Source organism: Aegilops tauschii, chromosome 7 (genome assembly GCF_002575655.3).
Source record: "Aegilops tauschii subsp. strangulata cultivar AL8/78 chromosome 7, Aet v6.0, whole genome shotgun sequence".
In the NCBI taxonomy this organism is placed as follows: domain Eukaryota; kingdom Viridiplantae; phylum Streptophyta; class Magnoliopsida; order Poales; family Poaceae; genus Aegilops; species Aegilops tauschii.
The window spans coordinates 435,520,343-435,547,848 of NC_053041.3; the positions used below are offsets into that span (position 1 = coordinate 435,520,343).

Here is a 27,506-nt window from a genome sequence, read left to right on the forward strand (position 1 = left end):
TCTGGGCTACCGAAGATTACCTCCGGGTTGTGTCTTCGTCATCCCTCGCACCACTTGTTGATCAGGAGAGACCCTCCACGACGACACCTTGAAGTCGTCCGCCCTATTGGGCGAGGAGACCGGTGGAGGCGTCTTGCTTTCCATCATCTCTGGGAGAAGGTCCCCCGAGGAAGAGGATTGTTGAAGAAGACTGTGTGCCGAGCTGCAAAAAAACATATATTCTAGATGTTACATCGGTCGCAGGAAAGGAACGCGATATGTTTAAAACACCCTTGTTCACTTACGATTTGGCTAAAGGCTTGCCCTCACTGTGGGACTGCGTGATGACGTCGTCCTCCGAGCCCGAGCCGCCTGATAGGGGCCTCTTGCCTCGCTTAGGAGACTTTTCCTCCCAACCTTCGGAGGCGGCCCTTTTCTTACCACGGGGAGATGAGACGTCGACTTCTCCTTCACTTTTGTCTTCGGACGATGGAATTTTGATTCCCCCGGACACAATGTCTGATATACCTTCGGGATGGAGGCCGCCTTTGGTCCTCCCGCTCTCCGTCTTGTCCTCCTTCACAGGGGCTAGCATCCTTGTTAGTACGGGATCCGCTTAGTCTTCGGGGAGGGGGACGAACACCTAATTCGCTCCGCTTTCTTTATCCAGCCCTGGAAGAAGATAGTTTGCTCAATAACGTATTACGACATACTTAATTACAAGGTATTCGGGAGTTGGGAGCTTACCAAGGTATCCGGATGGTTGCAGTCGAGGCCGATGTCCTCGGTGGTGTCCGACCACTGTTTTCATTTCCCGTAAAACAACTTCCACATTCCTTTGTGCGTAGTGCCGAAGAAGTGTTGGAGGGTTCATGGTCCTTCCGGATTGAACTCCCACATGCGGAGAGGCCGACGCTGGCATGGCAGGGCTCGGCGGACTAGCATTACTTGAATCACGTTGACAAGATCGATGTCCTTCTCAAGGAGGGTTCGGATGCGGCTCTGTAGAGTCTGCACTTCATCAACTGATCCCCAGTCCAACCCCTTATTAATCCATGATGCAAGCTGTAACGGAGGGCCAGAACGGAATGCAGGTATGGCTTCCCACTTGGTACCGCGGGGTTCTGTGATGTAAAACCACTCCCGCTGCCATTGGTTGGAAGTTTCGGTGAAAGAGCCTTTTGGCCAAAGAGTGTTGGTAAGCTTGCTTACTCCAACACCGCCGCACTCCGCCTGTTCCCCGTCGACTACCTTCGGCTTCTCACTAAAGATCTTGAGCCATAAGCCGAAGTGTGGGAGGATTCGGAGGAAGGCCTCGCACGTGATGATAAACGCCGAGATGTGGAGGAGAGAATCGCGGGCTAGATCATGAAAATCTAGTCCGTAATAAAACATGAGCCCCCGAACGAAGGGGTGAAGAGCGAATGCTAGCCCTCGGAGGAAGTGAGAGATGAATACGACCCTCTTGCCGGATCTGGGGGTCGGAATAACCTATCCTTGAGCAGGAAGCCTGTGGGGGATCTCTGCGGTCAGGTATCTGGCCACCCGAAGCTTCGCAATCTCCTCCTCTATAACAGAGGAAGCCGCCCATCGGCCCTGTGGGCTGGGTCTGGACATGATTGGGAAGCTTGAAGCAATGAAGTCAAACCTTGGGTGCTAGAACTCGAGGTTGGAAAGGCTGAGGAGAGGTTTGGCGTAAAAAGAGATGGCCCTTGGCTCCTTTATAAAGGCAGCGGGTATCGGACGCCTCCTCCTGAGCCTAAAAACCTGCCTATTCCTAAGGAATCATCCCAATGGGACGGTTGGGTTACCCACGCTCGCATTAATGAGAATCCCGCAATAAGGGGACACGATCTCTGCTTCGACAAGGCGTGCCAATAAAAGCCGCGCCTCGAAACATGGAGCGGCAGGACAAGAAATGGTTCGAAATAAAGACCGGACAAGCGTGATGTCACGTTACAAAAAGTTGTCAGCAGATTGGACTTGTGAAATATTATACTCTCTGCGGTTGTGTGTGGTACTTGTGTTGCAGATCCGGACACGTTTGTTGCGTCCGAAGACTATCTTGGAGTATTCGGAAAGGGGAACCCGCCTTGCAATGCCGAAGAAAATCTGTGCGTCGGACACCTCGTCATTGAAGCCTGGTTCAGGGGCTACTGAGGGAGTCCTGGACTAAGGGGTCCTCGGGCGTCCGGCCTGTTAGCCATGGGCCGGACGAATGGGCTGTGAAGATACAAAGACCGAAGACTTTATCCGTGTCTGGATGGGACTCTCCTTGGCGTGGAAGGCAAGCTTGGTGATCAAATATGAAGGTTCCCTTCTCAGTAACCGACTTTGTGTAACCCTAGTCCCCTCTGGTGTCTAGATAAACCGAAGGGCTTAGTCCGTAGAGGGGAGAGAGACAATCATAGTCATACAGGCTAGACTTGTAGGGTTTTAGCCATTACGATCTCGTGGTAGATCAACTCTTGTAATATTCATATTCATCAAGATCAATCAAGCAGGAAGTAGGGTATTACCTCCATAGAGAGGGCCCGAACCTGGGTAAACATTGTGTCCCCTATCTCCTGTTACCATCGACCTTAGATGCATAGTTTGGGACCCCCTACCCGAGATCCGCCGGTTCTGACACCGACATAGGCCTCTGTAGCCACAGAAAAACAATCTAGACCCCGTTCCGGCACCCTGCCGGAGGGGGAGATCATCACTGGTGGCCATCTTCATCATCCCGGCGGCCACCACGATGAGGAGAGAGTAGTCCACCCTCGGGGCTGAGGGTTTGTACCAGTAGCTATGTGTTTAATCTCTCTCTCTCTCTCTTGTTCTTGAGATGTCACGATCTTGATGTATCGTGGGCTTTGTTAATATAGTCAGATCATATGGTGTTTTCCCCTCTCTATCTTGTGATGAATTGAGTTTCCCTTTAAGATTTCGCTGTTATCGGATTGAATACTTTTATGGATTTGAGAACACTTGATATATGTCTTGCAATTGAATACTCGTGGTGACAATGGGGTATCGTATTGATTCACTTGATATATGTTTTGGCACTCAACTTGCGGATTCCCGTGGTGACATTGGGGTAATCTATGCATAGGGGTTAATGCACGTTATTGTCTTTGTTTCTCCAGTAGAAATCTTGGGGCACTCTTTGAAGTTCTTTGTGTTGGATTGAGTATTATGAATATGAATTTGCTTTGGTGTTATTTTAGTATGAACTTTAGGATAGATCGAACGGAAAGAATAGCTTTGTGTTATTTTAGTACGAACTCTTGAATAGATCGAACGAAAAGAATAGCTTGGAGGTGGTTTCGTACCCTACAAACAATTTATTCTTATGTTCTCCGCTAGATAGGAACTTTCGAGTGATTCTTCATCACACTTTGAGTGATGGTTATATGATCCAATTATATTAGCACTGTTGGGAGGTTGCACTAGCGAAAGTAAGGACCCTAGGCCTCATTTCAAGCATTACACTACCGTTTTTGTGACCGTTTACTATTTGCTACCTTGATGTTTTTATTTATTCAGATTATAAAAATATATTTCTACCATCCATATTACACTTTTATCACCATCTCTTCGCCGAACTAGTGCACCTATACAATTTGCCATTGTATAGGGTGTGTTGGGGACACAAGAGACTCTTCGTTATTTTCTTGCAGGGTTGTTTGAGAGAGACCATCTTCATCCTACGCCTCCCACGGATTGATAAACCTTAGGTCATCCACTTGAGGGAAAATTGCTACTGTCCTACAAAACTCTGCGCTTGGAGGCCCAACACGAGTCTACAAGAATAAGTTGCGTAGTAGACATCAGTGATTTTCAACTTCTTTTCCTTGAGCGTGGCCTTCCTCTCTTCGACCATGGTCCTCCTCTCTTTGAGCTTGAGCTTCTTGTCCGTCGCCTCCATCGACAATTTGAACCTGTTCTTCTTTTCTCCTCCTTGATGTCCGAGCGCTTCACGCATGCCTCCTCCTTCTTCACCAAGATGTCCTTGATACGTCTCCAACGTATCTATAATTTTTTATTGTTCCATGCTGTTATATTATCATTCTTGGATGTTTTACCTTCATTTTGTAGCAACTTTATATCATTTTTTGGGACTAACCTATTGACATAGTGCCCAGTGCCAGTTGTTGTTTTTTGCTTGTTTTTACTTCACAGAATATCCCTATCAAACAGAGTCCAAACGCAGCGAAACTTTTTGAAGATTTTTTTGGACCAGAAGACAACTTTGGAGCCAAGGAAGCACCAGAGGGGAGGCCCATGGGGCCCAAAACCCACCAGGGCGCGCCAGAGGCCCCTGGAACACCCAGGTGGGTGGTGGGGCCCATGGGGATCTCCTCCGCCGCCTCTCAGCTCTATAAATTCTCAGATATTCCAGAAACCATAGGGGAGTGATCGAAACATAATTTCAGTCGCTGCAAGTTGCAGAACCACGAGTTCTAATCTTGAGCCCTATTTCGGCACTCTACCGGAGGGGAACACGATCACGGAGGGGTTCATCATCCTCATTGGTGCTCCTCCAATGATGTGTGAGTAGTTCACCATAGACCTACGGGTCCGCAGGAAGTATCTAGATGGCTTCTTCTCTCTTTTTGATTCTCAATACAATGTTCTCCTCGATGTTCGTGGAGATCTATTTGATGTAATGACTTTTTGCGGTGTGTTTGTTGGGATCCGATGAAGTGCGAGTTTATGATCAGATCTATCTATGAATATTTTTAGTTTTCTTTGATCTCTTATATGCATGATTGTTATAGCCTCGTATTTCTGCTCTTAATCTTTGGTTTAGTTAGGCCAACTAGATCGATTTTTCTTGCAATGGGAAAGAGGTGCTTTGTGATGGTTCGATCTTGCGGTGTCCTCACCCAATGACAGAAGGGGTAACGAGGCATGCATGTATCGTTGTTATTAAGAATAAAAAGATGGGGTCTACTCCTACATGAATAGATCTTGTCTACATTATGTCATCGTTCTTATTGCATTACTCCTTTCTCCATGAACTTAATACACTAGATGCATGTTGGATAGCGGTTGATGTGTGGAGTAATAGTAATAGATGCAGACAGGCGTCGGTGTACTAATCTTGGACGTGATGCCTATATACATGATCATTGCCTTGGATATCTCATAATTATTTGCTCTTCTATTAATTGCCCAACAGTAATTTGTTTACCCACCGTATGCTATTTTCTCAAGAGAAGCCACTAGTGAAATCTACGGGCCCCAAGTCTATCTTTTATCATATTGTTTTCAGGTCTATTATTCCAAAAACCCAAAAATACCTTGTTGCACTTTTTCTTTACTTATTTTATTTCATTTTTTGCTAGATCTATTTATCCAATCTCATACAATTTAATCTATCTTTTTACCGAGGAGGGATTGACAACCCCTCTTACGCATTGGGTTGCAAGTCTTTGTTCTTTGTGTGCAGGTACCATTTTCATAGTGTTGCTTGGTTCTCCTACCGGATTGACAACCTTGGTTTCATAACTGAGGGAAATACTTACCGTAGCTGTGCTGCATCATCCCTTCCTCTTTGGGGAAAGACCATCGCAATTTCAAGCCATGTCAGTCCTCGAACCTCTCCATGAGCTTCACCGCCACACCTTCGCGCTTTGCCCTCTCTTCCTCCCACTTCTTCCCCTGTAAATTTCCTCTAACCTTCTTTGGCGATTCTTGGGTTGGGTCGGTAAGGTCACTGGTTTCTTCCTCGTTGGCTTGGGCGGCGGTCTTGGCTATGAAAAGGTTCCACTTTGGTTGCCCATTCAACTTCAACCAACAATGCACGACAGTGAAGGACTACTTCTTTTCCAACTTCTTGTACACCATACAAGCACGAGTAGGCTACAAAGTGAAACATTGTCGACAATGCATATCCGACTAGTGAGCAACAAAACAATGCATGTCAGGCTAGTGATCAACAAAACTAAGCATATCTGGCTAGTGATCAACTTACTTGCTTGGTGATTTGTGCACCGCTAGGCCATCGTGCAATGAGATGCTTCAAGTGCCCGCAATACTTGGACACAACCTCTTGGATGGTGTGTCATTGATGGTTGAGGGACTTCCATTCACGACTGCGGATGACCGCGTTGGAGTAGGGTGCGAAATGCTTGTGTTTATGAAACCATATGTGAATGTTCCTCCAAAAGGTTGTGCCCTTTTTCTCTGTGCCATCGATTGGATCAATGTTAGTGGCCAACCATGCATCGCACAACAGCTCGTCCTCCCGCATGTTGAAGCTTTCTCCTCTACCCTTCTTCTTTGGATTGCTGGACGTATCATCCGGATCATCGTCCTCACTGTCCTCCTCCTCCTCCTCCGGCTCTTGCTGTCTAGCGGCCCAATATTGTTGTTGTTGTGTGCCATCGCCAGTCTGGGTGTAGGACTACTGCATGGGCGTCTAGGTGTAGAACTATTGTTGCTGGTAGTTGCCAGACTGGGTGGGATCCGAGTCTTCCACCTGCCCGTTCTCATGGCCTCCTCCTCCTCCATCATGGATGATGTCGAGCATTTCCCTGTCTGGGTCTTCGTACGCCGCCTCCCCCGTTGTACGCACTGCAACGAACAGCGTGCGGGCAACCATCTACTCCCTTTCATCGTCCGCGCCCGGACGAGCAGCGACGAAAAAACTCGGAGAAGAGCGGCGCCGTGTTTAGGTCAACGATGTAAGGCACCGTCTGGCGGGTGGTCCGAGTTGCTTGGCGACCTAGTAGCACGGAGGCTTTAAGGCTTTGACCACGACACCGTCTGTATTGTGGGCGCGCCCGCCACGACCTCCATACCCAATGCCACCGCCATGCCCAACGGCGGCCAAACACTTCTTGAGTTTCTCCTTCTCCGCAGCCTTCTCTTTGAAGCGGCGAGTTTGCCGCGTAGCCGAGCTGATCTTCCGGGGGAGCGTGATTCTTGGATCCTCCGGCACCTCCGTCGGCTCCATCTCCGATAGGTTCTCCGACGGTTCCATGCGTCGACGGCAGAAGGAAAGAGATGATGTGAGAAAAGAGCAGGAATTGGACGAAGAGCGGCGGGGGTGGAAGAAGAGAGTGGAGGATTTTAACGCGGAAACAATGTGGGATGCTACAAAAGTGCGGGCTCCGACTTCCTTTTGGGTGGGCCGGAGGCATGGGCGAAGCTACACTAGTATTGGGGCGTACAATTGTACACACATTATTTTTACAAAACCTTCGATTACGTATGTATAATAAACATGTATGCATCAAATAAATTTAAAACTCTAGAAAACGGGGGTTTTGGGGGAATATATACACCCATTGTGTGGATGTTGGCGCGGCAGAGAGCGACGTTTTACGTATCCGAACCGCTGACGAGCCGATACATATTCGCGTTGGATGACTTTCGTTGTTCGGACGGATGGGCGATTTGTGAGTCGGCGTTTGAGATGCCCTTACAATTTTTTCCCGCATACTACACACATTTTTTCCTATAAATGGTACTTTATTTAGAGCATCTCCAACAGCCGCGCCAAAAGGCGCGCGCGCGGTAAACCGAGTTTTTAGCGCGCGCGGGACGTTTCGGCGCGCTCCAGCGGTGGCGGGAAAGTCGCACGCGCGGGAAAAGGCGGCAGCTCGCGCGCTATTTTTGGCGCACCGCTTCCGGCGTGCCTTTAAATTGCGGCGCTCGTCACACGCCTATTCCACACACTTCTCTTCCTCTTTCGCTGCCACGCACGCCTCCACCACTTCCTCGTGTGCTTCCGCTGCCACGCGCGCCACCGCTCCAGCGCCCCGCCACCGACGCGCCACCATGCCGCCGCGCCGTCGAGGAGCGTCGGGCTACCGCGGCGTCTGCCAGCGCCCCAACGGCGGGTTCTACTCCGAGATACGGTCCGGCAAACTCCGGCTCGGCCTCGGCACCTTCGAGACGGCGCACGAGGCCGCCCGCGCGTACGACGCGGCGGCATGGCGCCTAGGCAGGCCGCGCCCGCAGATGAACTTCCAGGACGTGGACACGCTCCAGCAGGCGCTGGACGTCGCCCCGCCGCCTCGTCTTACCACGGCACAAGACCGTGCGGAGCACGCTAGGCGGCAGCGCCACCTCCTCGTCGCCCAGGAGGACGAGCGGGTCATGGCGGAGTGGCGCCGGCGCCACCCGGAGGACGTCACCTACGAGCAAGCCTACTGGGCAAGGCGCCGCGAGGAGCGGTTGGACAGGCGTCGGCGGAAGGCCCTGGCGATATCGCAGTGCGAAATCGTTGAGAATGGTGGGCAGACGATCTTTACGTCTGATGATGATCGTTGGGAGGACATGTGGCTCGATACCTCGGACCAGACCAGTGAGGACGGCGATGATGATGATGACGACGACGACTGGGAGTAGGCTGTAGTTGCGTATGTAGTTGCACTATCTAGTAGTTTTTTATGTCGTTGCACTATCTAATAGTTTTTATCTATCTATGTTATGGAATTATGTAAAATATCTATGTATCGTTTTTTCTATCTATGAATTTAATTATTGTTTTATTAAAAAAAGTACGCAATGTTTAGCGCGCGCTGCATTTTAGCGCGGCCGCTGGAGCTACACGCGCGCGCTCAATTTTGACGTGGCTGCTAGAGCCAGCGCTGCCGCCAAACCAGACAAACAGCACGCGGCAAATGCGTTTTTTTGCGCGCGGCGCGTTGCGCGGCTGTTGGAGACGCTCTTACGTACAAACTTGATCCCGAAGCTGTCGTTTCGCTCGCGGCGCTCCGTTGCGGTTGCGAGCCTAGGCCCTTAGGTGGGACGCACGATTCACGATGGAACTGAGGGAGGAAGCCAGGAGCGGATGCTGAGCAGGGACGCGTGGCGGTAGATCAAACAGGGGACGCACGGGACGCACCAAATCTTTTTTTTCCCTTTCCCAAATCCGAGTACCACACGTCCACACCGATCATCTTCCAAACGCCGCCTTCTCTTTCCTTCTTTGTGCGGGCGGTTTCCAAAAATTGTTACCGCCTCTCCAACCCCAACCCAACCCTGACCCGAGTTGATCCGCCGCTATCTCTTTCCTTACGGACATCCATATATACCCCTTTCGCCGTTCGTTCTTTGCATCGCCGTCCCGCCGAGAGAGAAGCAAGCAAGAGAGAGAGAGCACCCGTCGCCGCCGTGTTTACTTCCCATCGTTGAGAGAGCGACCATGACGCAGCCGCCGCGTTTGGCCCCCCTCGTTGAGCAAGCGACCAAGACGCTGCCGCCGCTCGGCAAGAAGACGAAGGGGCGGCAGCGCAGAGAGAACCGCCGGGTGGAGAAGAAGGAGTCGCGGCAGGTGACCTTCTCCAAGCGGAAGTCCGGGCTCTGGAAGAAGGCAGCGGAGCTCGCCCTGCTCTGCCGCGCCAGCCTCGCCATCGTCGTCTTCTCCGAGGCCGGCAAGGCGTTCGCCTTCGGCAGCCCCTCCACCGACGCTGTCCTGGGCTGCGCCGACGTCGACGGCAACGCCCTTGCTCCTGTTCCTGCTGCCGACGACGTGGAGTGGGAGGCCCTGGAGACGCTGTGCCAGGAGACGGGGGCCATGGGCGTGGAGGTCGCGGCGGAGGCCGAGCGGATGAGCGCCGTCGGGAAAAAGGTGGTGGAGGTGCAGGCGCAGGCGGGGAAACGCTTCTGGTGGGAGGCGGACGTGGAGGCGCTCGGGGAGGCTGAGCTGCCGGTCTTCGCCAGAGCGCTCCAGCGCCTCCGGGACAACGTGCGCCGCCACGCCGACAAGATGCCCTCCGCTCCACAGCCGCAGTAGTCCCGGTCTCCCGGACGAGCTTCGGTTAATCGCCATTGTTCTTGGATCATCTTTGAGCTTCGGTTAATTGCTATTGCCATTGTTCTTAGATCATCTTTGCTTAGGTGCCTTTTGCTAGTAGTACTGTGTAAGATTAGTGGGGATTATTGTTCACGAGTACAATGGACGAGTTACTGGTTTCAACATTCATAAGTTGTTTTCTTGTTAACCTGTGCTTCTACTAGATATAGTATGTTCTTTCAGTTTTTGCTATATTCCAGTTGATCAGGTTATACTAATTGCTGATCATCAACTCAAATTTCTGCACAAATCACAAAAAATTTGATGCCGCATTAACTGTCGATGAAGTAGACAATCCGGAACCAAAATAAGTTTCCTTTCGAACGTGCTGCACCTTTCGTAAAGGGCAAGACAAGCAGCAACACAAATATCCGAGACGTTAATTGATCTTTGGCTTCAGCCTTCAAGTTTTCATCCACTGGACATAGCTGAGTTAACTGCAATGCTAAGTCTAACTATTCTGATTCGTATGATTGATTGTAGTATCAAAACAATAAAAAAAAAATTCCTACACTGCCCTAAATTTTCTTGGTATTGCAGTAGGCATTGGACAGAGGCTCCGCTCCGGTTACTGAATTATAAACGCCAGATAGTCATGATACAAGAGATTGTGCATTGCAGAGTGCAGACATCAGGCAACAGTGGAAGGAACTAACTGGCATGCATTCAGTTAATTTGCGAGTAACATCATACACATCAGTAATGCTAGTAGAAACTCAAAACCAACCTCAAACGGCAGTACAGATACTTCAACAATGGCAGCAACCGGTGTGCGATCCGTCGCGTCAAAACCAAGTGTCACCCAGACTTCGACCATGGCAGCACAAAAGAGAGGAGAATAACAGTGTGCAGGAAGAATGAATGAGTTTAGACTATCAGGAGGGCAAAACGCCAACCCCCCAACATGGCGTAGACCAGTAAAGCCAGAAGAACATGGCAGAAGTTGCGTTCTGTCTGATAAAGAACACAATAATTCTAGTTGCAAAGATGTTATCTACCAATGATTTAACAAAAATGGAAAAGGTACTACTAGTGAATTTACATATGGGTCGCCTATAGCTAAAAAATGCCCTCGGAGCTAAAAAAGAAGCAGCAGAATCATCCTTTCCTAAGTGCTTCTTGCTGCTTCTCCATGGCCCCCGTTGGTATTGCCCTGCAAAAGATGGTTAGACACAATTTATATTACTCACTGCAAGTCTGCAAAAACGCTGAACTGCAAAAGGGAAAATAAATCAGCCAACGCTCTGCATTTGTCTAAAGAATCATTACTCACAGCATTTGACACTTTGCCCCTGATTGGGTATACATCGTTGAGCATTTTGTCTAAAGAATCATTACTAACAGCATTTGACACTTTGCCCCTGATTGGGTATACATCGTTGAGCATTTTGTCTAAAGAATCATTACTAACAGCATTTGACACTTTGCCCCTGATTGGGTATACATCGTTGAGCATTTTGTCTAAAGAATCCTTAGCTAACTGGAGCTTCCCTTCTTTCTCTCCTGATTCAGACGTCACCTTTGCTGATGATGTACCACAGTGAAGCTGCACGGAAGATGATGATTCACACGAATTACACCCTTCATCCAATATATCTTAACTGTACCCCAAAAAAACTACTGAAATGGTTTTCTTAACAGAAAGCTTCAAAGACCAACTAATGGAACTCCTCCCTCACATATAAAAGGATAATAAGCATCTCAAAGATCAAGAAACTTCCAGCAAAATGGCAAGGCACTTATGCAAAAGCACATGATAGCAATTGTTTGAACTAACCTGTGTAGTAGCTGGTTGCTCTGACGCGTCTTGATTTTTACTCAAATGGCCTTTTGTTGTTTCCGAATTCGCCGCGGATGCCTACAAAAGAACGCATCACACTAAACTGAGACCACAGATCCTTCAGACAATAACAATCAGGTACAAACCGTACGAAAAGGATAAAGCTAAAAACATGCTAACTATTGACCTCGGTACTGGATCGATTGCATTGTTTTCAGATTAAATGTTCATAAGACAGCCCTTCGTTGCTGCTCAGCTCTATATTACCTGATCCTTTAAGGTGTCCTCTCGCCACTCCGGCTGAAACTTCTGCAGGAGCAAAGTGAGCAGCCTTTGCAGCTCGGGCAGCACCTCCTGGGGGAAAAGCTTCGGAATCTCCTCCCTCGCGATGTTGTCATGGACGCACCTGCGGGTCAGTATCCTGAGGCACACCAACAGCTGCAACAGAGAGAAGTATATGCATTGAGCACAGGGCTAAGCTGCTTTCGCATAAATGCCTCGCACCCGGCGCAAGCAGCCGCGCGGAAGGGGATGAGGAAGCAGAGATGAGAAGTGGGTAGGTACGGACGGGGTCGAGCTCGGAGTCGGAGGGGAGCTGGAGGATGTCGCGGACGATGGCGCGGTCGGCGGCGTCGAGGCCGGTGCGGCGGGTGCGCCAAAGGGCCTGCAGGATGTACTCTACCGAGTCCTTCGAGCGCGCGCGGGCCAGCAGCGGGAGGTGCTCGTGCCCCCAGAGCGCCGCCGCCGATGACGTCCCGTGCTCCATCGCCTGCCGTGTTCTGCCGCCGCGTGCGGGGGAGACTATGGCCTTGTGGGCCAAGACAGAAGACATGGCTGCGAAGGCAATGTCGATTGCTAGCGGGTTGAAAGCAGTCCATGGGCCTTAACTAAGGAGAGCTCAGAGATCAGTCAAAGAAGGGCCATTTCTAGTTTTTTTAGGCAAAACACGCTTTATTTATTACTCATAAACAACAGTCTTGCTGAATCTTAGTCGACTGAGACTTTGTTATGTCTCAGTCGATACTATATTCGTGAGATCTTACATTGAGATCCGTGCATTTTTTTATTTTTTCTTTCTTACATGTATGTCACTTAACTAAGACTTGGTTAAATCTCAGTCGACTATGACCTAGCCATACCCCATAAACAATGTTTACAACAACTGCAGCAGGGTCATAAGGTATTCCCAGCCAAACATGCCTACAAACACCTAAAGTAACAGTGTGCTTTGTGAGAGAATGAGCATCAAAACTAAAGTTTCTACGCTCATAAACTGACTTAAACTTATCGAAATGATTTCTACGCTCCTTTATTTCTCTGATGTTGGCACCATATGCCCCGGTTGAACCTTGCTCGATGTCATTCATCACAACCTGACAATCGTATTCTTGAGAGAGGGAAAGTTCATCGGCTAGTGCAAGGCCCTCTCGGCAAGCGAGTGCTTCTAGGCTTGATGGGTCCTCGATACTCTGCACCACAATCGCCGAGTCTCCAACATAAACTCCTTTCGTTCTACATATAGCAGCAGCGGTGCCCTTGCCGTCGTTCTGATTGAAAGCTCCATCTATGTTATTTTTCACGTTGTTTGTCTCCGAGGAAGCCAGTTCTCTCTGGTATCATGAACTTGTATCGGTTGGCTAGCCTTTGGGACTTGAATTGCATTTAGCTCGGCAATGTAAGAGTTGACAAAATGATGGATAGAAATTGGACTCTGGTGTATATCGTCGTGGACTGCCTTCCTCCTTGAAAACCATATTGCCCATAGAGCAACGATCAACCAGGTAAAAATATGCATATGATAATGACTCATTCATCGAAAAAAGCCAACATTTTTGGCATTTAGTTCAGTGCATGCCGCCATGCTATTTGTAATGCTCTCCTCTCTTAAAGCCTAGGTTCACCAAGAATTCGAGCAGTTCAAAAGGGAGTGCCTCCATGAGTCTTAGCACCCTCATAGAGCGCAGCTGCTCGTAGTAGCAATATGTCAATGATGTAAAAGCTCACCTGATGGTAAGGATTGTTGTGCCAAATGCCAAATGATTATTTTCAGCTTGGAAGGAACCGATAGATTCCATAAATTCGTTCATGCTTTATTCGCTTGCTAGTATTGGATGATCCAAGGACCCCCTCGAGCCAATTCTCTCTTCTAGTCTTTGTAGCAATAAACATATGATATGCCGATTGCACAATAAAATGGCCATTTCGTTCAAAGTACCATGAGTGGAAATCGGCTACTCCACTAACGCAAAGAGGTATGCCTAGTATTGCATCGGCATCCATGGGCAAAAATACTTGTCTGATAAGGATTTAAATAATAATAAAAAAGATAGAAATAACTAGTTTCTCTCTAAATAATAATATTAATAGAAATAACTAGTTTGTGAAGGGTTATGTGAAAAAAGTTTGACAAGGTACTCCTTGCAATGGGGATTTCTATCTCCTCTGGTGATGGCGAGTGGCGCCTCATGTGCGTCACTTGTTGTAATCTGAGAGTTTTAGTGAGATTTCTTCCGGCCGAGGGATGGTTGGATTCATTGGTGTTTTTTGATTTTTTTTGAAACAAAATATCTCTTGAATCATACGTCCAAACTACAAACCATTTTTACCGTTGTTTCTCACATCAATATCTTCAAAACTAAATCTCATTTGATATATGTCGATATCTTCAAAACTAAATCTCATGTTGATAGATTTTTGACAAACATTTTTTGGGCAAATTTGTACTCCCATCTGGTACTAACCCGTGCTCCCAATGTAAACTAACCCGTCTCCCAACTAAAACTAACATGTGCTTCCCAATGTGTGTTCTCAACTGGCACTAGCATGAGTGCTTTCGATATGTGCTCCTAACAGTACTAACTTGTGCTTTCAACCTATACTAACAAGTGCTCCCAAGTAAACTAACATGTACTCCGTCATGGTCCGTCATGGGTAAAGCACATGCTCCTCGCACAAATACACTCATGCTTTCCAAGTGAACCCGCGCTCCACGGTAGAATCCCCTTGTGCTCCCATGTCAAGCACACATGTGATGCAGTGCACACGAGGAGCACATGTGCGTCGGACAAAAAAAGAGAGAAAAAAACCTAAAAACTAAGGAAATACCAAAAAAATCAAAAGGAAAAAATAGGAGAAGAAAACGATAAAACATTGTTTCATGTTAGGAAGCGTCCAACACATGACACGTGGGGGCGCTGTGTGCATGACGTCGAGTCCTAAAGCGCTCGCACACCCAGAAAAATGCACCCCACCCCCACCCAGTGCAGGGGGTACTCGTCGACTAGTTGCACCTCTAGTTAAGGGTACCTTTTGCAAAGATTATCCCCCCCCCCCCCCCCCCCCCCCGGTTGGTGGTAAGTGGTGCAGTGCATGTGCATCACTTGTCATCACCAGAGGGTTTTGGCGGGTTTTCTCACTCACGTGCAAGGGATGGGGGTTTATGTTTTATTACATATAATATTCCTTTTTTAATAAAATATCTCATGAACCACGCGTCCAAATTATAAATTGTTTGCACCATTTTATTTCTAACATCGAGATCTTTAAAATTAGACTCCATGTTGATAGGTTGTGACAAACGTTTTCCTAGATGGAAATTCAAATTTGTGCTCCCAAATGAACTAACATATGCTTACAAACTTTACTAACATATGCTCCCAATTGAACTAACCCTATATGTCGGGGATATACCCCGCGGTATGACCCATCCGGAAATATGACCCGGCCGGACTTGACGGCTCACAAGAGACCCGACTAACACTTGGCGACTCACTGGTCTGACGACTCACGAGCCTGGCGACTCACGGATGGCCCTGACAGCGGGTCAGATAAAAGACTAGGCCCAAGGCCCAGAAGGCCGGCTCATGTTATGGTGGGCCGGCTTAAGAGGAAAGCACAAGGAATATTCCCTTACAAAGGAAGCAAGACTAGGACTCCACTTGTAATAGACTAGTCCTAATCCTAATAGGACTCCACATGTAACCCGCCCACTACTAGGGAAAACCTTATACACAGAACTTTAGCAGTAGCGTGGGTCAAAAAAGCACGCTGGTGCTAAGTAGCAGTGGCGCGCCTGGACAAACTGCGCTACAGATAAAGTTCTAGCAGTAGCGCGCCTTGTTCTAAACACGTTACTACTAAAATTCCCATGGCTTAGCCGATAGTCTACACATAGTAGTAGCGATTCATATTGAACCGCGCTACCGCTACTTCCTTTGTAGCAGCGCATTTTATTCTAAACTCGCTACTGCTAAAGGATATAAAATTAAATGGAAAGCAAATAGAAAGGTAATTGAAAATGAAAGAAATAGAATAAGGTGAAGAAAAATAAATGAAAAAGGGGAAAAAAGAGAAAGGAGTAGCAGTAGCGTGTATACCAGAACGCGCTGTAGCTAACGTAGCAGTAGCGCGCTTTCTGGAACGCGCTACTGCTATTTCTGACTTAACCACCCGCGGGCTCAAAATTTTGCTAAGTCCTCCATTCCCCCCTGTTCCCCTACTCCTCTGTCGCCGCCGCCCGAGCCTGCCCTCACCGCCGCTCTCGACCTCACCGTCGCCGCCCTCGACCTCACCGCCGCCGCCCTCGACCTAACCGCCGCCGCCCGAGCCCGCCCAGCACCGCCGCCTCCGATCCCGAGCCCGCCCTCGCCGCCCCTACCTCTCCGTCGCCGAGCACCTCCCCGCCACCGTCTCTCCCCTCTCTGTAAGCCCCCCACCCCCTTTCTCTCTGCTTAGTTAGTACTAGATGTTGTTTAGTAGCAGTAGATGTTAATTTAGGGTTCATAGATAATGATTTTTAGTAGTAGTAGATGTTAATTAGTAGTAGTGATGGTACTAGTTAACTAGGGCAGTATGGTTAATAGTAGATGTTTTTTACTATATTATAATGTAGTTTATTTTTACTGTTTTTAGTAAGTGTTTAAAATAATTAGTAAGTAAATTAATAAACTTGTTGAACTAGTTTAGTTTTAGTTGAACTAGTTTAGTAAGTAAATTAATAAATTAGTTGAACTAGTTGAATTAATAGAACTAATGTATTTTTAGTAAGATAATTAATATAACTAGTTGAACTACTTTATTTTTAGAAAGAACTAGTTTTTTTTCTATTTATAGTAAGTTTATATTTAGTAAGAACTAGTTGAATTAATAAAACTAGTTGAACATGTCATATTTGTTGTTATTTTTTTAGTTTAAGCAATTATCGAGATGTATTGGTGATAACTTATAGGATTTTTGCTTTTGCAGAAATCAAGGAGCCCCTCCATCATCCCCGCCGTCGTCCCCGTCACCGACCCCCTCCGACCTCGAGGTGAGACCAGTCAAATCTCCATGTATATCTTGTGTTGCTCAAATAGGATATGTGGTTGCCCAAGTGGCCGTTCATGTTCAGGTTACACCTCCGAGTGGCCTATGTTTTGCCGGAGTGTTGATTAATTTCCGTTCCGGCAAATTTCAGGCGCTCGATATGTCCTTTTTTAGCAAAGGTCATGCCGGATTTTTCCGTGAATTCTGCCATGACTTGTGCTAGAATATGCAGGAAATATCGAGTGGCCTGGATTTTCTTGAAAAATAATGATCTAATTTAGGTTTTTTAGTACATATATTTAATGGTACAAGTTTAATCTTTGAATTATGAACGTAGGAAATGTCGTACTCGGACGACGACAGTCTCCCGGGGGAGTGCAGCTGGTGCCACGACGATCGAGGTCTGTGCGACAGGTTCCTTCAGCTGGACGAAGATCGGCGCTTCAGCATTAAGCTCGAGGAGACCTTCGATGTTGAAACGGTACGCAACAACGACAAGTGTTTTTTTTCGTAATTAAGCATGACTTCAACTATTTCAGTGTCTAATTTTCATCTTTTATAATTCGACTAGCTTATCCCATGCCATGAAAGACGCTATGTCTTGGAGAGGATGGGTTTTGAAGACCATGAAAATTTTGAAACAAAGAAAATACACCTAAGGACCCATCATGATATGGATTTTGAAATAAATCTGTACAATTCTCAGAGCGTAACCCATTTTGGTTGCCAAAATTGGGAAGCACTTTGCAAAATGTATGGTTTTTATGAGGGTATGATTGTCACCATGGATCTTGGTGATCCTGACATCGAGCAAGACAATATGGACATTTGGGTCCTTGTTGATACGCTTCCGATTCTACCGCAATGTGAGTTCCTCAAACATAGTTATTAACTAATTTATATTGTTTATTAAAAATAGTTGACAACTTATTTCCATTGACAGCTTATTTTGATTCTTCAAAGAATGTGCGGAAGATGGTAGACAAAACCCACTACACTGATGGCTCCGAATTAACTTATAAGGAGAAAAGTCATCTGATCGCATTTTGTACTTATCTTGAGAATTACAATACCTATTATCGAACTCCTCCAAATTATGGTGAATACGTGCCACTAGTGCACGTGTTGAACCACGGTAACTTCTATGGAGATACCCTGGTAAGATTTTTTACTATTACGACATCCGTGCATCTTTTGCATACTTCTAAAAATAGTACATCATTGCTAACTATGAAGTTATTACTATGTTTTTCAACAGAAACTCCCGATGGATTGTGTGCCTCATCTGATGTATCAGAATGGTCGCCTTGCAGTTCTGAACATACTGCCAGGTCAATCTAGGGAGCTCACCTGTGCATATCGTATTTCTAAAACCGGTGAACACATGCTAATCAAAGAATGGAAAAAATGTTTGGACATTCGCAAGGAGGTTCTTGGAAGTAACATTAAGCGAAAGGCAAGAATTGGAGACAGGATAATCTCCATTCTCCATAATGGAGAGTCAGGGGCTATCTTGTTTTTTGCTATTTTACCTTAGAGAATGTAGTAGGTCCTAAGAGAATGTAGTAGGTCCTATGAGGTACAATATGTTTATTATGTGGTACAATGTGTTAGAGTTGATGATGAGGAGTACTTGTGATTACGACTAGTGACCAATTTGCTATGTAATGTCTCATTGATGAAAACGATGATCTTGAGGAGGTGTTATATGACAATGATGTATTATGATGATAAGTTGTTAATGATATGATGATGATGGTATTTATTATATCATTGGGTGAAAGAACCGCGGATTAGTTTCAAGTGGATGGACATCCACTTGAAACTAGTCCACGGTTCTTTCACTCAGTGATGTAATAACCCATTATGATGTAAAAACAATCTCTAAATTCCTGTTGGATGAAAACTTGTGTAAAGGTGTATGAATACAACATGAAATAAAAAAGAAATAAAATACGAAATAATAGTAGTAGCGCGGGCAGGGAGAAGCGCTACTACTAATTACCAGTAGCGCTCCTCTGGGAAAGCGCTACTACTATGTCGATTTAGCAGTAGCGTGGATTGAGGCACGCTACTGCTAACCTTTAGCTGTAGCGCCGTACCAGTAGCGCTCCAGCCCACGCTACTGATAGGCCTAAAACCCTCGCTGCTGCTAGGCTTTTCCCTAGTAGTGGCCCCTTCAACTTATATAAAGAGGGGCAGGGCACCCCAAGAGGGACAAGCAAGAAGAAATAATCTCTAGGGCTAGACACAAAGAGCTGGCTTACCGGCGACTCCCTCATGATCATAATGAGACCTAGCCACAAACAGCATGTAGGGTTATTACCGGATGATGTTTCCCGGGGCCCGAAGCTGTCTAAATTTTTGTCTTATGTTGCGTCTATCGATTCCGCCCAACCCGTCTCAAACTATCACATAGATGCGTTGGCCTCGCGACTAAGTCCTCACACTAGGACATCTGCCGTGACAATTCCACGACAGTTGGCGCCCACCGTGGGGCTCGCGCAGGGTGGTGTTGAGTTCTTGGAGGGATTTCTTCCAGGGATCGAGAAATTTGCAATTTACCGGATGAAGATGAGCCGGTTTGGAAGGATCTGCATCAAGTGAAAATTTACCAGATTGAGATGAAATAATTAGGGTTCGATGTTCTGTGCGCTGCCGGCGACGCGACACGATCCGTCAATAGGAGATTGATTTTTCGTTTCTGCACCGAGTCCTACAAGTTGTCAAATCGTACTTTCAATCGAGTTCGACAAAAGGAATCTGCTGTCCGATCGGCCGAGTTTCGCAAGTTCCGGCTGCTGGACTACAGGCTCAAGCCCCGAGGGAATCAGGCACTACTACTCGCTAAGTACTGGAGTACTAGTTTTATCTCTGTACACTACGTCCAGTGCTTTTGACTCTACTTTTTCTATTCTACGTGAGATCTACTCAAGGCCAACCAGAATATTAGTGCATATATGCTCACGGAGATTTGATGGACAAAATTGATTGTTATATCAAGAGCTGCTACCACCCGGACATGGGGACGACGACAACTCGGGAATAGGTATGGCCGTCGCCTGACCGGTGGGCCACCTGCTACTACGGTACCACGAGTTCACAAGCCACCTTGAGTCGCCACCACAGTCGCGAGCCGCCCAGCCGGATCTACCTGTACAAAACCGCCGCCTCGTCTACATGGAAAGTCGCCGTCGGGTCTCACCACTCCTGCGCCCGAGCCGCCATGACCCTCTACTCCAAGCTGCCCTCGGTCTGGCCATGAGTCGGCTCTGCCGCCGCACTAGTCGCGTCCGAACCGCCCAATCCCCGGTTGCTCTGTGGCCCCGCTTTGGACGCTTCCGAGTTGCCTTCAAAGTCACCACTCCCGATGCTGATGTTTCTGTGGTATTTTCCTAAGCCGCCGCTATATCTCGCCGGCCCGCGGTATCGACCTACTGCGCCATGGTTGCCAGACACCTTAACCTTGCTTTGAGCTGCTGCCGTGGCCACCCCGTTGAGCCGCCACCGCGCGCCCGGACTAAGTCGCCTTCCGGCCAGCTCCGGTGGTTTCCGCTCGGTGATGAAGAAGACGACTTGAGACTACTGATCCGCTTGATGGTTCGGTTTGGCTTGAGTACCTAGGTCTGTGAGTCGCAAAGCAACAAAGACCCACAACACTGTTACTACCATTACTTCACGTCAATTGATCCAGTCAATAGTGCTTCCTGCCGTGACTCCCATGTGAAGACAAATACATGATTATTAGTTGGGTTTGATGACTATCGTTTACATGGAGGGTTGAAGACCTGGGCTAGATGAGCACTGGATCGGATTTGTTTAAACTACTAGTACATCCGGCCAAAACATATGGCCACTTCAGCTGTGCTTTATCACAAGTCGCCCTGCGGTTTTGCTTGAAGTCGACGCTGCCGCAACGCGCTGAGCCGCCGTAGCTGAGGCCTGCCGCGTCGCTTTCATCTTTGGCCGAGCGGCCTCACTTCCATCTCTCCGAGCCGCCTTTGCCACGTCACTATTACCAGTTCATCTCCGTCGGGCGGCCCGTCCTGGCCTGCTCTCGAGTGGTTTCGTCACCGCAGCATCCGAGCCGCCGCCATGGTTGCCTCCGTTTCGCTGCTGTATTGAACCGCCAAGGCTATATTAAGTTGCCGGTCTGTCTGAGCCGTCTCTGTTGCGTTGAACGGATCATCCGTCGTCGGTACAAATCAGGTTATATTTGTCTAAGTCTATTTTATTAACACATATTGTTTTTATAAGAACAATTACTCTGGCTTGCGATGTTTTTGATGCAGGATGATTATTCACTGCAAGAGCGAAGGTCGCGTCATGGATATACGACTCGCGCCACCATTATGATGCGCTAGCATCCGACCGTGTCATAACGCTCAGTGAATATATGTGCAAGCCTTGGTTTCTACGGTCCAGTATACATCAACATGATCCAGCTTATCACGCCTGCGATTGACTCGCCCGTCCGCACCGGCTTACAACGCCGCGGCCGGCTCATCTGTTTTATGCCGCCTCTGAAGCCGCGGTCGTCTTTTCCGTCCGTCTCTTGCGGCTTGGTCTACATCAACACACCGGGCCGCACCTGTCTGCATGAGCTGTTTATTGAGTATGAGCAAGTCACTGCTTGGGAAGCCCGGTTTTCTTCCAACAAATTGGAGGCAAATTATCATGTATTATCAACCGCCATCTGCACTGGATGGATCAATGGGCATGCGCACAAGTCGCCGCCATTACAGTTTGCTTAACTTCAAACAGCCAGTTAGCAGGAACCATTGGCTGAGTTGCTGACACGGCTCATACGGGATCACTTATAACCCGTCGCAGTCACCTCAACATTCTGTGGATTCACATCGCGCTATCAACGCAATGATATACACCTTCTGCTATGGTCAAATACGGAGAATCTCAAGACAACTCCTTGAGTCGTCTTGAGACTGGGGGACTACAATGATATGACTCGGCAGCGCTTGCCGGTTTCAATGCATTCAAGAACTCCGGGTCATTGGAGGGAAAAATAACCCGGCCCCGGAGATTACAGCTCTATCAATGAAAATTTAAAAGGCCATCAGAAAAATTCCGGCTCACAATGATGCTTCCGGTTTACAATCCGGTTCAAGGGAAATCCCGTATCCCACAAAGCGCCTAAGCTCTCAATAGCCGATTCAAAATCCGGTTCAAGGGAAATCCCGTCTCCCACCAAGTTCTGAAGCTCTCAAATCCGGTTTAAAAATTCTGGTTCAAGAAGAATTATCTCTTGCAAAGTTGAGTTCTCAGGAAAAATTAAAGGTTGCCAAAGAGAGCTTGCTGCCATGATGCGCGGTTCAAACATAGGTACCCGGCTCCAATGGTCACTTGGGGCTTCCTGTTCAAACATAGGTCGTATTCGAACCAAAGAGAACATAGCTGTCGGTACCCTCTTGATCGGCACAATGCCAAACCCACTAGGGGGCTTCTTGATCGTATTCGAATCATAGCTTAACCCATTTTGGGTCCGACTTTGATCGTATTCGAATCAGAGTCATTAAAAAACTCTCAAGGTCATTTGGGGGCTTCCTGTTCAAACATAGGTCGTATTCGAACCAAAGAGAACATAGCTGTCGGTACCCTCTTGATCGGCACAATGCCAAACCCACTAGGGGGCTTCTTGATCGTATTCGAATCATAGCTTAACCCCTTTTGGGTCCGACTTTGATCGTATTCAAATCAGAGTCGTTAAAAAACTCTCAAGGTCATTTGGGGGCTTCCTGTTCAAACATAGGTCCTATTCGAACCAAAGAGAACATAGCTGTCGGTACCCTCTTGATCGGCGCAACGCCAAAGCCACTGGGGGCTACATGATCGTATTCGAATCCTAGCTTAACCCCTTTGGAACGGTTTACTGATCGTATTCGAATCAGAAGTCTCGATTTTTCTTTCTATTTGGCTTAAGTTTTTTGAAAACAATATTTGATTTTGTCTTGAGACTTTTTTGTTCAGATCTAAGTATAAGTGTGGTTTAAATTTAACCCGGCTTGGTTTTGGACGATAAGTCGCCAACATACGACAAATATCATACATTTGGAAGTGAGTGGCTTCTAAGGATTGGGTTATCACCCTTACTGTTTAGGTCACATAAACCAGCAGCGCAAATTCAATATCACAGGTATGATATTATTATTATAGTTATGTTTCAAAGTTATGATTCATAACAGGCTTATCTGTGACTCCTTTTTACATATCAGTGGTTATATGTGAGATACTATGACCCGCCCTGCGGTAAACCGCCAAGGTTCTTGTGATATATTTCTGTGTGCAGGATAAGACTACATTTGGGTGGTTACCCGCCCTGGCTTTTGACGTTAAGTCGCCAGGGCATATGTTGCTTAAACTCTGTGCAGGATTTACAGAGTTATCACTTACATAAATGATTAAGTTCAAGCCCATCATCAGAGATTGAAATTGGTGTCTCAAAAGGGTTATCAATTCTTGATTTTCTCAAAGGCTATTAGCCGCCAGGTTATGAAATTCCGGCTTACAATGAATGCGCATTAAGTCGCCATTGGCCAAGAGCCGCCGAGTATTTGAACTTCGGATCTACTTGTCAATCGATAAGGTATTCAAATTTCTAATAGCCAAAACTTGCCTGGATTTTCATAATGATATTGAATGATTGAGGTTTTCGTACCAGATTATATTATTCAAATCTTGAATAGCCAACATGGCTGGATTTTTATGGTTATCAATAGCCAATATTATGATGAAGGTCTTCAAAGTCGCTTCAACGCAATGGTTATTATTTTATCAATGGACATGATTTATTTTTACAATGGAAGGAATAGTCCCGAGTCGCTACAGGCTTACGACCCGGCACTTGGGGGCTACATTGTTCAAATTAAGATTATATCAAATATGCAAGTCCCATGTCACTGCCAGCATGCACCATGGCACTTGGGGGCTAATGCAAAGTCATTTTTTGCTCAACTTATTGAAGACCCGGCTCATCACATTGTAATGAGCCGACCCTTGGGGGCTACCAATTGCTCCTGTAAAAAATTCAAGGTACACAAGCCTCTGTCCATTATATTGAAATATCCACTACTCAGTTGGTAGAGTACAAAGCTCTTAACCTTATGGAAGTGGGTTCAAGCCCCATGGTGGAGATTACATCATATGATGTTATTATCAATGAATTATATACAAAGTCCCAGCTTAGTATTATCTTACTGAGCCGACCCTTGGGGGCTGCACATTGCTGCTCAAGTCTACATGATCATATTTACAAAGTCCCTGCTCATTATTACATAATGAGCCGGCCCTTGGGGGCTACACTGGTTGAAGTTTTTATGAGCATAAAGCAATTACAAGTCCCAGGTTGCTGCAAGCATGACTACCCGGCACTTGGGGGCTACAGGTGATATACATATAAGGGAGAAAAATCTTTAAATTCTCAGTTTTGAGCAGACCAGATTGACCCGGTGTCTGCAACAATCATGACCCAACGTCACCAATAATTATGACCCGGTGTTTGCAACAATCATGACCCAACATCATTTATTTATAACCCGACAATTTTGGCAATCATAAATCGGCAAGATCTACATCTTTAAGCCGGCTGAATATCAGTTGAATATTTCAAGACCAATATTTTTGTCAAGTCAGAGCATTGAAGGCTGACTCAAATGGATTATTTCTTATAATATTTCTCTACAAGAAACCAATGTCAGCAAATTGATTATGAAGCTGGCCTATGATACGTCTCCGTCGTATCTATAATTTTTGATTGTTCCATGCCAATATTCTTCAACTTTCATATACTTTTGGCAACTTTTTATATTATTTTTGGGACTAACATATTGATCCAGTGCCCAGTGCCAGTTCCTGTCTGTTGCATGTTTTATGTTTCACAGAAACCCCATATCAAACGGATTCCAAACGGGATAAAAACGGACGGAGAATTATTTTGGAATATTTGTGATTTTTGGGAAGAAGAATCAACGCGATACAATGCCCGAGGGGGCCACGAGGCAGGGGCGCGCCCCAGGGAGGCAGGCGCGCCCTGGACTCTCCTGGGCGCCCCGTAAGGCGGTTGACGCTCTTCTTGTGCCGCAAGAAAGCTAATTTTATGAGAAAAATCTGGGCGAAAGATTCACCCCAATCGGAGTTACAGATCTCCGAATATAAAAGAAACGGTGAAGGGGAAGGATCTGAAAACGCAGAAACAGAGAGAGACAGAGAGATAGATCCAATCTCGGAGGGGCTCTCACCCCTCCCAAGCCATGGGAGCCAAGGACCAGAGGGGAAACCCTTCTCCCATCTAGGGAGAAGGTCAAGGGAGAAGAAGAAGAAGGGGGGCTCTCTCTCCCCCTTGCTTCCGGTGGCGCCGGAACGCCGCCGGGGGCCATCAGCATCACCGCAATCTTCACCAACACCTCCGCCATCTTCACCAACATCTCCATCACCTTTCCCCCTCTATCTACAGCGGTCCACCCTCCCGCAACCCGTTGTACCCTCTACTTGAACATGGTGCTTTATGCTTCATATTATTATCCAATGATGTGTTGCCATCCTATGATGTTTGAGTAGATTTTCGTTGTCCTATTGGTGGTTGATGAATTGCTATGATTGATTTAATTTGCTTGTGGTTATGTTGCTGTCCTTTGGTGCCCATCATATGAGCGCGCGCGTGGATCACACCATAGGGTTAGTTGTATGTTGATAGGACTATGTATTGGAGGGCAAGAGTGACAGAAGCTTCAACCTAGCATAGAAATTGATGCATACGGGATTGAAGGGGGACCAATATATCTTAATGCTATGGTTGGGTTTTACCTTAATGAACGTTAGTAGTTGCGGATGCTTGCTAATAGTTCCAATCATAAGTGCATAGAATTCCAAGTCAGGGATGACATGCTAGCAGTGGCCTCTCCCACATAAAACTTGTTATCGGTCTAGTAAAGTAGTCAATTGCTTAGGGACAATTTCACAACTCCTACCACCACTTTTCCACACTCACTATACTTAGTTTATTGCATCTTTATCTAGAAAGCCACTACTTTTTATTTACGCGTTCTTTACTATCTTGCAAACGTATCCAACAACACCTACAAAGTACTTCTAGTTTCATACTTGTTCTAGGTAAAGCGAACGTCAAGCGTGCGTAGAGTCGTATCAGTGGCAGATAGGACTTGAGAGAGTATTTGTTCTACCTTTAGATCCTCGTTGGGTTCGACACTCTTACTTATCGAAAGAGGCTACAACTATCCCGTATACTTGCGGGTCATCAAGACCTTTTTCTGGCGCCGTTGCCGGGGAGTCATAGCGTGGGGTGAATATTCTCGTGTGTGCTTGTTTGCTTTATCACTAAGTAATTTTATTTGCTGTTCTTAGTTGTTCTCTATCTTTAGTTATGGATATGGAACCCGAAATACCAAAAAAATTAGGTGTACTTGCTGCTCATGGAGATGGGGAACCTCCTAAAACCCTCGATGCTCGTTATGTGAAAGAAATTATGTACTACTTTGATAATCCTGAGAAAACCCCATTCAATTTTGTTATGGGAGACACGTTGGATCAACGTGAATACTTTAGGGATTATCGCTTGACACAAAAAGGGAAACTATTATGATATCAAATTAATATGTTGTGTTGGTATGCTCGGGATCTATACTTGAGACATGATTATACTTGTTGCTCTAGGATGAAGGCTCCACACCTTCCCTTTTCATGCAAATTTAATGATGATAAAACCTTAGCTTCTTATGCTAATGGTATATATGATTACTATGATGTGGAACAAAGAAGAATTCGTTGCTTTTATGGGTGCTTATGAGATTGAATCTATGTTTAAAGAATTTGATGATTTTGATGATTCAGTTTATAGACCTGAAAATTTTGCTATACTTAGATATTGCTATAAACATTATGAATACAATTACAATATTGATGCATCTATTGAGAAAGTCTCCGCTGTCCAAGAAGAGACTAATATTTTGCAGGAAGCTATGGAAGAAGAAATTGATGAAACTGTGAGCTCATTGGATGAAAAAGATGACAAGGAGAGCGAAGAACAAAAGGAGGAAGAGCGGATTTGCTACCCGTGCCCACCTTCTAATGAGAGTAACTCTTCAACTCATACATTGTTTAATTCCCCTTCGTGCTTACCGAAGGATGATTGCTATGATGATTGCTATTATGATTGTTATGATCCCGTTGATTCTCTTGAAATATCCCTTTTTGATGATACTTGCTATGCTTGTGGCCAAGATGCCCATATGAATTATGCTTATGGAGATGAACTTGCTATAGTTCCTTATGTTAAACATGAAATTGTTGCTATTGCACCCATGCATGATAGTCCTAATATCTTTTTGAATTCTCCAAACTACACTATATCGGAGAAGTTTGTGCTTGTTAAGGATTATATTGATGGGTTGCCTTTTATCGTTGCACATGATGATTTTGATAGATATAATATGCATGTGCTTGCTGCTCCTACTTGCAATTATTATGAGAGAGGAACTATATCTCCACCTCTCTATGTTTCCCACATGATAGAATTGCAACAAACTGCTTATACTATGCATTGGCCTTTACTTGGTGTGCATGAATTGTTCTTTTATGACATGCCGATGCATAGGAAGAGAGTTAGACTTAGTC

General features: G+C 46.4%; 3 protein-coding genes across 5 annotated transcripts; 2 read left to right on the forward strand and 1 right to left on the reverse strand.

Moving 5' to 3' along the window:
- Window positions 1-7,755: 7,755 nt before the first annotated feature.
- Window positions 7,756-8,328, forward strand: LOC109761492 (ethylene-responsive transcription factor 2-like). Its single transcript, XM_020320308.1, has one exon. It carries the CDS (start codon window positions 7,756-7,758, stop codon window positions 8,326-8,328), a length of 573 nt encoding a protein of 190 aa, XP_020175897.1.
- A 702-nt stretch (window positions 8,329-9,030) lies between these two features.
- LOC109761491 (agamous-like MADS-box protein AGL61) lies at window positions 9,031-9,821 on the forward strand. Its single transcript, XM_020320307.3, has one exon. The coding sequence runs from the start codon at window positions 9,128-9,130 to the stop codon at window positions 9,716-9,718; it is 591 nt and encodes a 196-aa protein (XP_020175896.1). The 5' UTR covers window positions 9,031-9,127; the 3' UTR covers window positions 9,719-9,821.
- Window positions 9,822-10,712: 891 nt separating this feature from the next.
- On the reverse strand, window positions 10,713-12,413 carry LOC109761501 (uncharacterized). 3 transcript variants are annotated; one of them, XM_020320323.3, is made up of 5 exons: window positions 12,127-12,413; window positions 11,826-11,996; window positions 11,556-11,636; window positions 11,190-11,324; window positions 10,713-10,931 (listed from the first exon to the last, which is right to left on the reverse strand). In XM_020320323.3, exons 1-5 carry the CDS (start codon window positions 12,388-12,390, stop codon window positions 10,887-10,889), a joined length of 696 nt encoding a protein of 231 aa, XP_020175912.2. In that variant the 5' UTR covers window positions 12,391-12,413; the 3' UTR covers window positions 10,713-10,886. The 3 variants fall into 3 exon arrangements, with proteins under 3 accessions (XP_020175912.2, XP_020175910.2, XP_073360256.1); XM_020320321.3 differs by having other exon boundaries at window positions 11,052-11,324; XM_073504155.1 differs by lacking the exon at window positions 10,713-10,931 and having other exon boundaries at window positions 10,940-11,324.
- Between the last annotated feature and the right edge of the window lie 15,093 nt (window positions 12,414-27,506).